Source organism: Rhea americana, unplaced genomic scaffold (genome assembly GCF_003343005.1).
Source record: "Rhea americana isolate MKP2758 unplaced genomic scaffold, rheAme1 scaffold_4, whole genome shotgun sequence".
Classification (NCBI taxonomy): domain Eukaryota; kingdom Metazoa; phylum Chordata; class Aves; order Rheiformes; family Rheidae; genus Rhea; species Rhea americana.
Genome location: NW_028186534.1, coordinates 3,783,301 through 3,797,252, shown reverse-complemented (window position 1 = coordinate 3,797,252; position 13,952 = coordinate 3,783,301). Strand labels below are relative to the sequence as shown.

Sequence of the window (13,952 nt, the reverse complement as noted above, 5' to 3'; positions counted from 1 at the left end):
CCGAAATTCAGCCTCATGCATTTCGCTTGGGAACTCTCACCGCAAAACTTCGGCTGAAATTCTGGGCAGAATTATTCCTCCTTAGAGAACATCAAAGGACGATATAATGTGATAAAATGATAGCTGAGCTCAAAGAACTGGCATGCAATGGCAGGGTTTGTCTGAGGTCTCAAGTCATGCAACAATATTTTTATAACCTAAAATGGGTTTAATTGGTTTGATTGAGGAGCCATCATCCCTCACCCCCTTCCCTGCTTGTAAGGTTACTGCTCAGTGACTCATGTGTTTCATCAGGTGGCTTTAGGGCTTTTTTAGTCCCTCACACACCTGCTTTTAGCTCCTACAATCTCAGGCTCTGAGTTTCCTTTCTTCTTTTACTGGCCTGGCCACCTTCAGTGCAGCTCCTTTGCTTCCTTTCCTCCCTTCCCCATCTCCCCCAGCCCCAGTTCCCACAGTCCCAGAGGCAGCAGAGTGTCATTCCCACCACGTGATGGACAGGACTGTCAAACCCCATCCTGAATCTTATTCTTGCATCCTTCAGGGCAGGGGGACAGCCCTGGCTCAGCCAGAGCTATTCCTACAAGATGGTTTCTGCRGAGCCAGGCAATGGTGGCCTTATTCTGCAGGCCTCAACCTCACCTGCAGGTGAGGCCGTCCCTAACCCAGGCCCCGGTTTGTGGAGAGCCTTGGAGATGAAAGTCAAAATATCAGCGTAAAACATTGTTATTACTCCTGCTGGTATGTAAGCAAAGAAAGCTGTCTGGGCTGGAGGTGGGAGCGCTACCACAAATGGCTGGAAAATAAAGTTTCCTCTTCTCCTCCAGCTGTGTTTACAGCAGAGAGGAACACTGTTTGTAAAAGCCTGTTGCAGGGGATTAGCTACACCAGGGCCCTGCGCACCAGGGATGGAGAAGACCTTGGCGCTCCTCCAGCCAGCGTCTTTAGCAGCAGCCTCACACCCGCATTTGCTTGGGAGGTGGAAAGGTGACGTGAAAGAGCCCAGAGGAGCGAGCGGCTCTGAAGGAGGCGGCTGCCAAGTGATGCTGGACACTAGTTAGCAAACATAGGAAGTGCTGCGGACTTGTTGCTYTGCCTGGAAATAGCACAGCAGTCCTCCAGGTGCTCCTTTTTGCCCCGGAGAGCAGGGATGGCATTTCTATCCCAAAGCCACACGGGCACAGAAAAAAAACAACATTTTTTTAGCTTAAGTCCCAGTACGTGAGCTAATTTGTACACTCCAGCAAAACCTACAAGAAAAGCATGGTCTCCGGCACAGTTTGGCTGGTGAAAAAAGTGCAAAATATTTTATTCATATTTTTTTGTATTACCTTTCAGAAATTCCGATACCTTTCTGAATCCGTCCTGTACAACTAAAAGCAYGTTAGCCACATTTAACAGTCCAAAATGTTTTTAACAGAGCAGTGGCTGGCTAGGAACAGGAGTTACTTGCAAAGGTCAGTGAACAGCATTGCTCCAGGATTTCCTTTCGTGGAAAGCAGGGAARCAGCAGCTCAGGGCCACAAGAATCCAGCGGGATGAAGCAGCAGGAGAGGCGCTATCCTGAGCCTGTGGTAAATCAGTGGGAATAAGCAGCAAATATTTTCTGCTCTAAAACTTGTGACTTCTTGAACCAAAAGACATTTTCTGGGTTTCCAAAACTTTATAAGGGATTTTTACCTAAATTCTGGACTTAGATGTGCAATAAGTTTCTGGGCAGAATCCAAATATCTGAATGTGCAAGTTAGCAACAGGGTGTGAAACCACACTGTCCATGCAGCAAGGTGAACTCTGGCTCCTGTAAATCATTTCACTTCCCAGCCATGGGCATTTTTTAGCATCCCCTTGAAGGTACTTCTGTTTTCCCAGGAGAATGTCACCTCACATCACATTTTTGGATATCTGACTTGCAATCCATATCTGCATCACAGACAGCCCTGGTGTGAATACATGGTGCTTTTCAGTGGGCTTCTGTGGGATGAAACGTCACTTACACCAGAAGGGACACAGTTCAATCAGAGCCTTTATTTACATTTAAAAGAAATCACAGGGTAAAAATAACACATAGATGTTCTGTCAGGAGAGAAGTTGTTAGTGAGAGTCAAAAAGGCAGATAGAGCTAAATGGCCCCACAGGCCAGGGAATGGTACAGTGAGATTTTTTCTGCTGAGCAACTATGTGTGCTGCATACTCAGCTCTTTCCAGGAGAGCATCAACATCAGGCTCGCTGTTGAGTGTGCAAATCTGTTGCAAAACCTTAGAAATAAGGTTCAGGGTCAAGCTGATTTTAATTAGCCTGATCCTGACCCAGTCTATCCATCTTTATCACTGCCTTAATCAGGTGGTTGCTATGACCACTGTACTATATATATGAAACCATCATCTTCCTACYAAAGACACTGCATCTCTGCAGCCTGGAAAGCTCAAGAGCAAGAATCCATATTAAGCAGCACAGACTGGCTGTGGTTTGAACTGAAACGCAATAGCTTGCTAAATAAGGCTCTTGCAGCCTGAAAAAACCTGATTCTYTGTGCGTGAGGAGATGCAGACCACAGACAAGATGTGGTCACTCTGCGCCTTGCCAGAAAAGCAGGACTGGAGCACCAGACCTCACCACCCACTCTGCTCATTCTCATCCTTGGGATGAGATCCTGGGACAGTCCTTGGCTGTAGCAATTTATTCATATKCAGGAGGCCAGAGGGGCAAACACAGGGGCCTCCATTCACTGCAAGCACTTGCTTTCATTCATCAGCTGGATAATTATGTCAGCTCCAGATCTCAGAYCTTGTTTGCTCTCCTTTCAATTTGTTGTGCTTTCAGTCACCTGCAGAGAGATATCCCTGTGCTCCATTCAGCTTGGGCGAATGGTGCTTTTGAAAGTAAGAGAGAGGAGACCAACCCCCTCCTCTGTCAGGACAGATACTCCCCAGAGCCTTGCTGTTGGCAGGAAGAGAGAGCAAACAATAAGCAATTTTAGTCCTGGCTAAACCTGTGAGGTGCTGAGCTAGGAATCCACTTGATCTAAGCAACCTCAGGTGGATTATGGACAGGTCAGGGAAAATGCATGATATGAGAGGCTCCAGTGTGATTTTTTTGTTTTGCACTCAGTTGAGGTCTCCACCCTGAGTTGCCAGAGCTTCTCCCAACCTGTGCAAGCAGGAGGAGATGCAGCACCCCCAAGCACGCAGGCTGAGGGGTGGATATCTGGGCAGCTGCAGGACTAGCAGGCTTTGCTTCCTCCACCAGGCTGCTGGAACAGGGCTGAGCTGGACCAGAGCAGGTGAGTGAGCAAGTGCACACAGAGGGGCTGCAGGTGAGAGGCCCCTGGTGCTGCAATACAGGGCATGAAAGCCACCCCTGTCTACTGGTGAGGGTAAGAGGGACAGGGACGTGCCTCACATGGTGCACAAGACGCAGCAGGTCCAGCCAAGCAAGAGGCACAGCTCCAGGGAGGTGCCTCTGGAGGAAGGAATCTCATCTTTGTAGTCTGCCTGTAGCACCAGAATCTGGTGTCAGTTCTTTTCTATATTTTTAGAAAAACCCTAGGCAGCATATTAGGGGTAAAAGTGATCTTTGTAGATATTCTAATGCTTATTTCCCAGAGCTATGTTTAAAATCTGCTCCCTGTTTGCCTTCACAGGGCAAGTCCAGCTGAGAAGGGTGGTTAGGCACCTGCTTCCCCTGCTAACAGCTTAAGACTGCTGAAGAATGCAGTTGTAACTGGGCTTGTTTTTCAAAAACAATACTTTTCAGTTTCTGTTCCACATTCATTGTTTTTTAACCAGATCAAGGAGTGGGTGTCACACTAGAGCCCATTAGCTAAGGTGAGGAAGAAAAGCCTTTTCAGACTAATTCTATCAGTAAAGTATTAGAAGTTTCATGTACAAGTGTGCAGTATTGCTGCACGGATCTTTTCGCAATAATGGAAGTTCTTCACCCAAATATCAGTTGTTTCTGCAAGTTCTTTGCTACAAAGCCTTAACTGTTGTATCAGCACTTCTCATAAATTCTGCAGCTCTTCAACAGGGCAGAGACTTTCTGCCCCAGGGAAAGCAGACACTAGAGTAACCTCAGCCCACTTGCTTCCTGCTGAGAAGTCACAGAACCCCATAGTTAATGGGAGCCCACAAGGAGAAAAAGATCTAGCTTGGCTCCCCCAAGGGAATTCATTTCCCCTCTGTTCTCAAAGGGGGCATGAGCCAGTAAGACACTGCCCCCAATGGAAGCTGGTGCCACATCGCACCATGGTCTGAGACACTTTCCCCCAGCTCTTCACTGGCACAAGCAGATGGCAGGCTTTTCCTGAAGGACTTGCTCAGCCACAGCCCTCAGGGCACTAAGGCAGCCACTAGCTACYAGCAGAGTACCTTCTCAAAGGGCCAGTGACTACCCAGATATGCCCAGGAGCCACCACACAGATCTAAGTGAGGGCTGGCACTGGGGCAGCATAGAGCTCTTCTCCAGAAGGAGCCTCAAGCCTCATGCCACTGAACACCAGTAATAAGAAAACCCATTAATCTCCACAGCAGAAAAAGCCCAAAGGTACCCAAGGATCATCCAGGCACAGCAAGAGCCAGCGGCTTCCTTAGGGGTGGGGAGCAAGCAGACTATAAAGCTGGCAGGACAGGAGCCTAACAGGCCAGGATCACCATGGCAGCCAGAGTCAACCAAGAGTCAAGATCACCAGGCAAACCTCATGGCAATGAGGCAGGTCCAAGGTCAAGCCAGAAGATCCATCTGCAGGTCAGGTCCAGCAACAGCCAGGCAAGCCCAAGGACTGGATCAGCAGAGCTCATGCTTGTAACAGACCCAAAGAGCAGCACACCTCTGACACAGCCCAAGCATGAGGTGAGGGCCCTGGGCTGAGCTTAAATAGCGCTCATGGGCAGGGGTGGGTGAGGGCCCCAGGTGAGCCTGGTCAGGGCCATTAAGGATTGTTAGTGTTCTCAAGGCCCTGGCAAGCCTATGCTGTGAACAGGTTGCATTTTCCCCTTTTGGGGCATTTATGAGACAAACAGAGGAAGCTCTGGTGTGCACTTGGCTGGATCGCAGTGTGCTGGGTGGTCCTGCACACAGGGGCATCTCAGGGTGTAGCCATCTGCACAGCCACGTGGACCACTGTGAGCCTGCCGTGCTGATCCCCTAACTAGATTAAGATGATAACACCAAGGACTGAGGTCCTGATTCAGCACTGTACATCAGGCTGTGCTAAGGTAGTTTAGAGTTAACCCATTAGGGACTAGAAGGATGCCTTGAATTGTGCTGTAGGAGCTTCAGGCTGCTCTGAGGCCTGGGAGATACCAGGATAACACAAGTGATTGAGGGGATCCTTGAAGGTGGTACATTAGAGGAAAGGCAAACTAACACAATGCTGCTGCTTGGGCCAAAGAGCAGTGGTGGCGGGTCTATGTGCTATGGAAAACAGTAGCGGAGCCAGCACCCTTCACTCTGCCCTTCCTGCTCACCTCCTGCACCGGCCCAGCATGGGCCAGGCTGCGCCCACACTGCCCCTGTGCACTACCCTGGTGTGAGCACGCCAGCGCCCAGCATAGGCATGTGGGGAGGTTTCTGCCGAGCCTGTTTATTGCACGAGTTTGTACTTCCCTCTTGGCCTGTTTCACTCTCCTGAGGTCAAACATGCAAATTAAAGCTAAGTGTGGTATAACCACAGAAGGGAAGCAGTGCTCGTATCGGAGCTGGCTCCGTGCTTCGGGCAGCAGCGACCTTCCCTCCTCGTGTCAGTGCTGCCGGGAGAAGGAGCTTGGAGAAGTCTGAACCAGCTGCAGCAGCTAGGACAGAAACCTTGCCAGGATGAGGCCCCTTCTTAGGTTTTAATGGCCACAGTTATCAGCCAGAGGCAGCCTGGGGAGGGCCTGAGATAAGGCAGTCAGAGAGCGCAAGACCTCCCCATTCAAGCGTGCAGGAGGAAACCCACCCTGCTCCACCGCTCTGATGTCTCTGGGTGCTGAAGGAAGGCCTCCTTATCAAGAAGTCATTAAGCTTGACCCGTTTGCGAGACTAGAACCAGTCCCAGCGGTGATGATGGGCAGGACAGCGTGGAAGTAGCCAGTCCAGCCAGCGAGGGGAACGCTTCCCCTGCCTGCYGCCCGCGTCGGTGCCCAGAGACCCCGCGGGAGTGGGGCGCGAGCCCGATGTGGCCCCACGCCGTGTTCAGGCAGGTCCGGCGCAGCGCTGTCCGAATCCCAGCAGAAAGGGAGCTGGATCCATGGCCARGTCACCTTCCTCTGGGTTTTGCTGTTTCATACCCAAGTGCATCTCCTCCTAAAGTCACCTGTGTAACAGAGCCAGGACTTACTAGTGCCCTTCTGTCACCCTGAGCAAAACCTTCTGGGGGCGCCCAGGGCTAAGACACCGGGTGAGGCAGGGCAGAGCCGTTTTACGGGAGGAGAGCAGGGACACGAGGTTAGGTCTTCCTAGCTGGGCTGAAGTAGCTACCCTCTGTGTAGACACTGTGCACCAAGAGAAGCCAAGGTTTGCACCCACACAGATTCATCCCAGCCTGGTGCAACGCGCTGATCTTGAGGGCTTTTAGCATGGTTACCCTGCAAATAAAAACCTCTTTAGGARCGAGGGGCTGGGGGGCAGAGGTGTGAAGTCTCTGCGCTGGGGGCAGCGGCTGCCGGCGGCCTCCCCAGCACCCCCAGCCTGCCGGCAGCCACGGCGAAGCCTGGGGACCTGCTCAGCTCTTGCAAGGATGTCGTTTAGCAAGGTGGTACGAGTGTGGCCCAAAAGGCTAAGTACAGCTGCAGCCGTGGCCGGCTAGCGCGTGACCCGACTCGGAGGCGCAGTGGAGCAGGGGCCGGGGCACGCGCGGGCTCTGGCGGATCGCTGCGAGGCAGGCCCGCGGGGCCGAGCTCTGTGCMGTTTCACGCGTGTGCAAAGCCCCGCAGAGCCAAAGCTGTGGTGCTTCYGCAGCCCTTCCTCCCGTTACCTGGGGCAGCCTCGGGGTCGGGAGCGGGTTYTCATCCTCCCAGCTCCCACACGGGCTCCTGCGGCCACAAAGGAATGAGACRCCGCATTTCACACCTTGTCCCGTGTCCAAGTGCTCTCCAGAAGCTGCAACATCCCGGTGTCAGGGCCGGGGAGCGGGGCTCTGTCTGACCCGTCTCCCAAGGGCTTTCACRCTTGCATCTGGCAGCTGTGGACAGCAGGAGCGGGCTGCTCCAAACCCTGAAAGCCGGCWGCAGGCCAAGGCTTGTCTGCACGTGTCCTGCGGGGGCCAAGCTGCCTCCAGCCCACAGCCGCCCTGTGCAGCATAAGCCTGGTAATTAGATTACAAGTGCTTGGCCAGATGCTGCATCCTGGACTACAGAAGGACACAGTTAAACTGAGGACAGCGTTTCTCAGTGCCGCGCGCCTCCGTCTCCAATGTGGTGGCCAAAAGGAGAAGAAAGGAGAGGGATGTTTTCGCCAGATCCAGCCTCACCTCCGTCCTTCAGGACTGAGCAGTGGGAAATGGCAGTGTGCTATTGCCCCCCTCAGACCCTGCCTAATATCACAGCTCCAGCCTGAGCGGGTCCCTGTGGCTGCAGAAACCGCATCGCACCTCCCTGCCAGGCTGGCTGGGAGCTCCACTCCTCCTTGGCCRTGGGTCCCCGGGGAGACGTGGGCGCTGCCGGCTGCCACTGCGCCTGACTCCCGCTGCTCCTGGCTCTTGGCTGGGATCTGCGGGTATCGTGCCTCCACGGGGCGCCCCGCCGGCACATTTGGGAGCCTGTTTATCCCATAGGGGCTGTGGGATTTTTCAGGGAGCGATTGCAGGATTTTTGCACTTTTTGAGGGTTAAGCGGTGCTCTTGGCCCTTCATTGCAAGGATGCTTTGGGATGGGACTCTCATCGCCACTTCTGCCAGGGCCAGGCCCTGACTCTGGGGCTCAGAGGGTGTCAAGCATGGGGGACGGGCATTGGGAATGGGGATAGGCTCCATGGGGATGGGGACAGCTCATGGGACGGGCTGAATGGGGAGCAGCTCATGGCGTGGGCTGCGAGCAGGGTCTCTGCAGGATACCTCGGTCGGGGGGCACAGGAGGGCAGAGTGCATCCCCTCCATCAGAAACCTCCTCACACTGGGGTTTAATGCTCAGTTTTGCTGATTCATCTCCCTAATAYGGCCTTTGACCAAGTCGTTCTGCTTATGCTGCAGCATGGCAGTGCCAGCGCTGATGGGGGTCGCCTGGTCTTCTCTGCAGTGTCCGTGGACACGACTAAATGGTCCATCATCTTCTGCACCTTCCCCTCCATTCTGGTCCAGGTCAGACACACCTGCTTTTATGTCCAAATCCAGGTGTTGGGCTGTGGCTCTGCAGCTCTTGGACAGCGTGGGGTGGATGCGAGCCGAGCTTGGGGCAAGGCAGGGGGTTGCCTCTTGGCAGCCATGATGCTGATGCAGAGCATGGYGAGTCACCACGGGCTGTGGCATGGTTAAACCCAGCGGTGAAGTGGGCTCCGGGCCCATGAGAGAAGGTCTGCCCTCAGTCTCCCCAGGCTCTCCTTCCAGCTGATCTGATCTACTAAGAGGCAGGATCTTTCCCTAAGGATGATGCTGGAGACAAGGAGATCTTCTCTTCCCCCTACAGATATACTGAAACCAACAACCTTGGTATTGCAGATAGCTCAAATGGCTGTTGCTGCCTGGCACTGTTCCTTCCCTGCTGCCCAYGAGCAGTTTTGAATGGTGCAGGAGTGATTTTCATGCCCAGATTTAGGATCTTGGGAAGAAGAGCAGCACCCTAAATTGTCCYGCCTGCTGACAGCTCAAGTTTGCCACCCGAGGTGCTTGTAGATCGCCCACCTTGCAGTTCCAAACGGAAGGTCCCAGCACCTACAGGCAGGGTCGTGGTCCTGGGAGACACTCACTGCTCAAACTGCGCTCACAGACCACCAGCAGAAAAATAACAGTCAGGCCCTATTGCGTCAGGTGCTGTACAACCCGAGGAGGAAAGAGCGGGCAGGATACAGCAGGTGAAGCAGAGAAGAAACAGGGGGAGAGAGGAGGGCGCAGCCAGGTTCRGGGAAGCCGGTGCCAGCGCGGCAGAGCCACAGATGGCATTTGCAGCCCCAGCTCCCCCCTGGCTGCAGCCTCCCAGCCCACCCACGCGGCCACGCGGCCGGCCCGTCCTGAGGACCAGCTACAAACCACCCGTGTGCCCCTTCCCGGCACGCGCGGGGACCGCGCTGCTGGGGAAGGCACAGGCGGGCTGCTTGGCTGCTGGCAGGACACGAGTCCCGGGGCCGACTGGGCACAGCCTCCTGCTCGAACAAAGAATTTTTGAAGAGAAACCGATCCTCGCTGTGTTGAGCTGGAAATTTCTGGAGACGCTTTAATTTGTCTAATCCAGAGCTCTGACCCAATTAATATTCTATAGGATCTCCTGGAGCTCTTGTTTTGTTCCGTTCTTGGCCTGAAGGGCTGCAGAAGAAATTGAAAACAGATTATTGGGGAGAAAACAGCTTCAATTTTTAGACAGCTGTCTCTAGTGAARCTGGCTTCATTTCCAGTCATTCCCCAGGCGTGATGCAAGTCTGGCTATAATAAGTTTTTCCCTGGTGGCAGCAGAAAGGCTTTGCTTAAAACCAAAAGGTAAATATGAGGGAATGGGGCTGAGCAAACACAGCGAACGACGACAGGCTCTTCACGCGAAGCCCCGTGGCCTTGCTCACACCTCCAAGCACTTCTGAGGTCGTGATAAACTAGCGTCTGCACCAAGCAAAGCGCCACGGGCCCTGCAGATGCCCTGGTGGGGACAGGCACGCAGGGCTGCTGTGCAGCGGGCTTTTTGCATGGGCAGGGCAGGGCCGGGAGGGGGCCCAGGGCATGGAAGCCAGAGGCATGAGCTGGCAGGTGAAATATCCAGCCCTGCGCCTGAGCTCATCCAGACTTGGCCCGCTGGCACGGGTCTGCCACGAGAGGGAAGCAGAGTCCYGCACACGCCCGGCGTGGACTGCACAAGTCCACGCTCCAGGCTGGCCGGTGGAAGATCAGACACCGCTGCAACACGCTCATCCAGCAAGCTGCCAGCGAGCACCATGACCTGAATTCTCAGCTCYTCCTGCTCAGCAAGAGTGGAGGTGATACAAGGGCACAAGCCCCAGTTCAACTGAAGGACTAAATGAGCTGGAGGAATGTGATCCACTGCAGTGGTCCCTGAGCAAGAACATTCCCCACCTCACCCGGGAATATCCAATTAATCTTTTAGACCCATGGAGGGGAAAGATGAGAATTTGAATATAAGAATTATAGGGCTATAGTGCTTTTTGTATGGTTATTTTCTTCTCCAGCATCAGCTTGGAAGCCAAGGCCATGTCCTGTGCCTCAGTCACACGGAAAACACCTGGTTGGAGAATGTGATATTTTGCTGGGTCAACAGCAGGACTGAGAGAAGGAGAGAACTTGGGGAGCAGCATCCATCCCTGCAACTCAGCTCCCCGTCTCTAAACCAGGGGCAATTGCACTGTTCTATCTAAAGAAGGGTTGTGCAAATAAAATGCACTATGATGGGGGGGGAGCTCGCCGCGATGAGCTGTACGTCCACCATCCAGAGATGGTTCCAACTTAGCCCTGGTCACCAGTAACCAAGAGCCACGGCAGGCTGCAGAGCAGTGCCCGACGAGGGCTGGATCCCGTTTCTCCCACACAAACCTCGTCAGAGCCCATGCAGGCTGAGCAGGGCTCCGGGTCGGACTAGGCCACGGAGAGCACAGCTGGGAGAGCTGGCGATGAAAGCGCGGCCGTGAGCGGGGTGCGCTGCGAGCGAGACGGGCACCGTCTGCCCACGCAGGACGAGTCGCTGTCTCTCGCTGATGTCTGTGCGTCAACAGCCCGCTTGGAAACCGCTGATAAACTGTGTCTGAACGGTCCGAATGTTTGCTGTTGGCTTAAGAGACTCGACACCCCGGCGCTGGAAAGAGCAAACAGGCCTGGAGAGAGGGGGCAGCTGAAAAGCTGCAGTAGAGGTGGGCTGCCTGCGAAGCACCCCTGGCTGATGCCAGGCCCAAGAAAGCAGCTGGAGGCGAGGAAGGAAGCTTGGGGAAGCTTCTTGCATGGGGAGGTGTTTTTAAAATCACATCACATCAGAAACAGGGAAATTCCCACTGACACCAGAGAACTGGTTTTGTAATGCAAAATGTCACAGACAGTGATTTAAAGCATTCCGGTGGCATTTTAAACACCTCATTTCCAGCTAGCTGAAGGAAAGGCTTTTCGAAGAACAACCTGAGGTCAACCCGATAGTTGTCCCTGGGAGCATGGAAAACCACTCCTTGCAAAAAAATCGCCCTTTTCTGGAGGAAGCTCTGGCAGAGGGTGGCACCTGCGGCACCGAGGAGCAGGGGCCCCTCGCTGGCYGCGTCTGCTGCTGCGCGGGGGCTCCGCCAGGCCCCGGCCGGGACCGCTCGCCGCTTCGGGCTTTGTCTGCCTCGCGGCTTTCAACGCCGGCTCGAGCGCGCAGGGCTGCCAGCCCGCCCTGTTCACCAGCGCGAGAAAGCAAAGGAATGCAGATGGGGCCGGAGGACTCATTCATCCTCCCGGTTCCCGGCTTCGGCGCGTTCCAGGCAGTCGTACTACAATGCCGCATTTTGTTCGCTGCAATCCATCCACACACACGCTCGCCTCTCATCCTCTGCCAGGACTTACTCTCCCGGGGCACCTASAGCCGAGTCTGTAATAAATCAGACAGCAGCCTCCGTCCAAGACACGCATGCCCTGGTTTACTCTGCTGAAAAATGAACGTGTAGCTTTTCATCTAAACACCTGCAGCCGGCAGGAAAACACGCTGGCCCGGGGTGCGGTGCCGCCTCCTGCATGAAAGGCACGTCGCTCCTCAAACACTGTCTCCCCGCGCGGGATGGGGCAGGGAGCAGCTCCCGAGCCCGCTTCTCTCGAGCTCGGTGTGCATCGGCTGGACCCGGTGCTGCCAAAGGGAGCTCAGATCCATCAGCCTCTTTGGAGCCGAATCTGTGGACGCAAGTGCTGAACGTGGCCGTTCCTCCCTGAAGAGCTGGTGAGAGACGGGCAGCAAAATCCTCCTGTCYGCACCGTGGAGACTGCTCGGAGGCCGGGGAACCGGCTCGTGCAGGGCACAGCGGAGCGACATGCGCCAGGGTCCTGTTTCACGGGTGTAGGCAGGTTTTTGCCGGCCAGCAAGAGYGCTTTCCCCATGGCCCCGGCAGTCTCCTTGCTGCGCCTGCCTGGTCTCCGGGCAGACGCTGCACAGTTCACCCCAAAATAAAATCAGTGCCATGGTATGGACGTTGCTGGGTCGGGCAGTCTGCCTGCACAGCTGCCAGGAAAAGCCCGTTTAAACCGCTCATGGCGTTGTCCCAGGGCGTCTTGGCCGGGCAGCGTCGCAGCTCCCCGCTGCGCTCGCAGCTCTGCCGGTCCATCTCGCCGGCGACCCGCTGCACCCAGGCTCTGTGGGCCATTTTGCCTTGAGTCTTTGCTGACCAGAAGAGACCCATGAGGACAGAGGGATTTGGGAGCTGGACCAATGCATTTTGCACGGCTGGTCCCAGGCAGGACCTGACTTCTCCCGAGAAACCCTCCCCTCGCACGAGCAGGGCCCTCCCGCCGCGCTCGCTGCACCGGCCGGGTGATTTTGCTTCCCACCGAGCAGCTTGCAAGGTCAGCAGCTGATCAGACCAAACCGGGCTCTTTTAGGAGCATGGCGCCAGGTGAACCGCACGGCTGAGGTGGCACGGCCGGGGACAGGGCTGTCCCGGGGCGCAGCTCCCAGAGGCACCTGGAGAGAGCAGCCAGGTCCCCTTGGCCAGTGCTCGGTCCCGGGGCGGCGCGCAGCCCCGCGGTGACGGCTGCCTGTCCCCTCCGACCCTCTTGCCTCACTCCACAGCAGGCCGGCAAAGCTCCCCGTGCTGCACAGCGGGGCAGAGCAGGGCAGAAGCTGGAATGGATGCCAGACCTGGCCGGGTTTGCTTTGCATGCTGTTGAGATCTTTTTTATTAGATTTRTTTTCACACAGATCCCCAGAATGCAGAGACAGGCAGGAAAGTAAGAGCTCAAAGCAAACAGGAAAAAGGCAAGTTCTCTAGATTTCTATTTTTAATCTTACAAACAGCGCTAGTGTCATTATATATAGAAAAAAAAAGAAGAAAAAGAAACAGAGCATTTCCTGCCTTCCCTTTCAATACCTTCAGCTATTTCCTTAGAGCTGTTTCCAGGGGCCAGCGCTTGGCGGCAGGAGGAGAGGCTGGGCTCCCTCCCGGCAGACCTGCTCGGCCCTGCAAGGGGAAGGGAGGTGCAAGAGGAGAGCGGCTCGGAGCAGGTGCCCGTGGCCTCACGCTCGTACAGGAAGGACGACCACCAGGTGCATGACGCGGCCAGGTCCCAGCAGAAGCCGCATGTCACCACAGAGTCCTCACGCCACCCCTCTATGAGATGGACTTGTATTAACTAAGCTCTAGGTCTCCAGGCCCCTGCGGTGGGCTGCTCTGAGACCCTCAYGTTGAAGCTGCGAAGGAGAAGCAGGGTCACAGGTTGCTTTCTCTCTCCGAGAAAAAGCCTGGGGCTGTTGGGGCTGGGGCCGTGGTGCAAGCGCTCCTCCTGGCTGCCCTGAGCTGGTCACAAGGGGTTGTTGAGAAATCTGTATTTGGGCTGGAGACAACACAGCTGCTGGAATGCTTGTTAGGACGCTCTGCAGCAGGGCCGAGGGTGAAGGAAAATACTGCCTGTGAGCATCGAAGGTGGCATGAGGGGGAGGAAGGGATGACACCATCATCATCATCGTCRTCGTCATCACACAGGCCTAGGGGYGAGAGGCTGCCGCTGGCGCAGCTGGAAGAGCAGGATTCCCCAGCTGCGGAGCCCGGGGTGCAGAGCAGATCGCAGGCTGCCGGGTCCCAGGGGCTGGTTCTCAGCACGCTGTCGTCTCCGGTCATGCCCGGTGTAACCTCCGCGGTGAGGCTCACACGCGGGACTGCC

General features: G+C 55.2%; 1 protein-coding gene across 1 annotated transcript in view; it reads right to left on the bottom strand.

The window, feature by feature from the left end:
* Nucleotides 1–12,439, bottom strand: part of ADA (adenosine deaminase) — a 36,708-nt gene extending 24,269 nt beyond the window's left edge. The window contains exons 1-3 of the mRNA XM_085314248.1: nt 12,237–12,439; nt 7,566–7,751; nt 6,951–7,008 (exon numbers count right to left, since the gene is read on the bottom strand). Coding sequence (XP_085170374.1) covers nt 6,951–7,008; nt 7,566–7,751; nt 12,237–12,439 — 447 coding nt within the window. The remainder of the gene's footprint in view (nt 1–6,950; nt 7,009–7,565; nt 7,752–12,236) is intronic.
* Between the last annotated feature and the right edge of the window lie 1,513 nt (nt 12,440–13,952).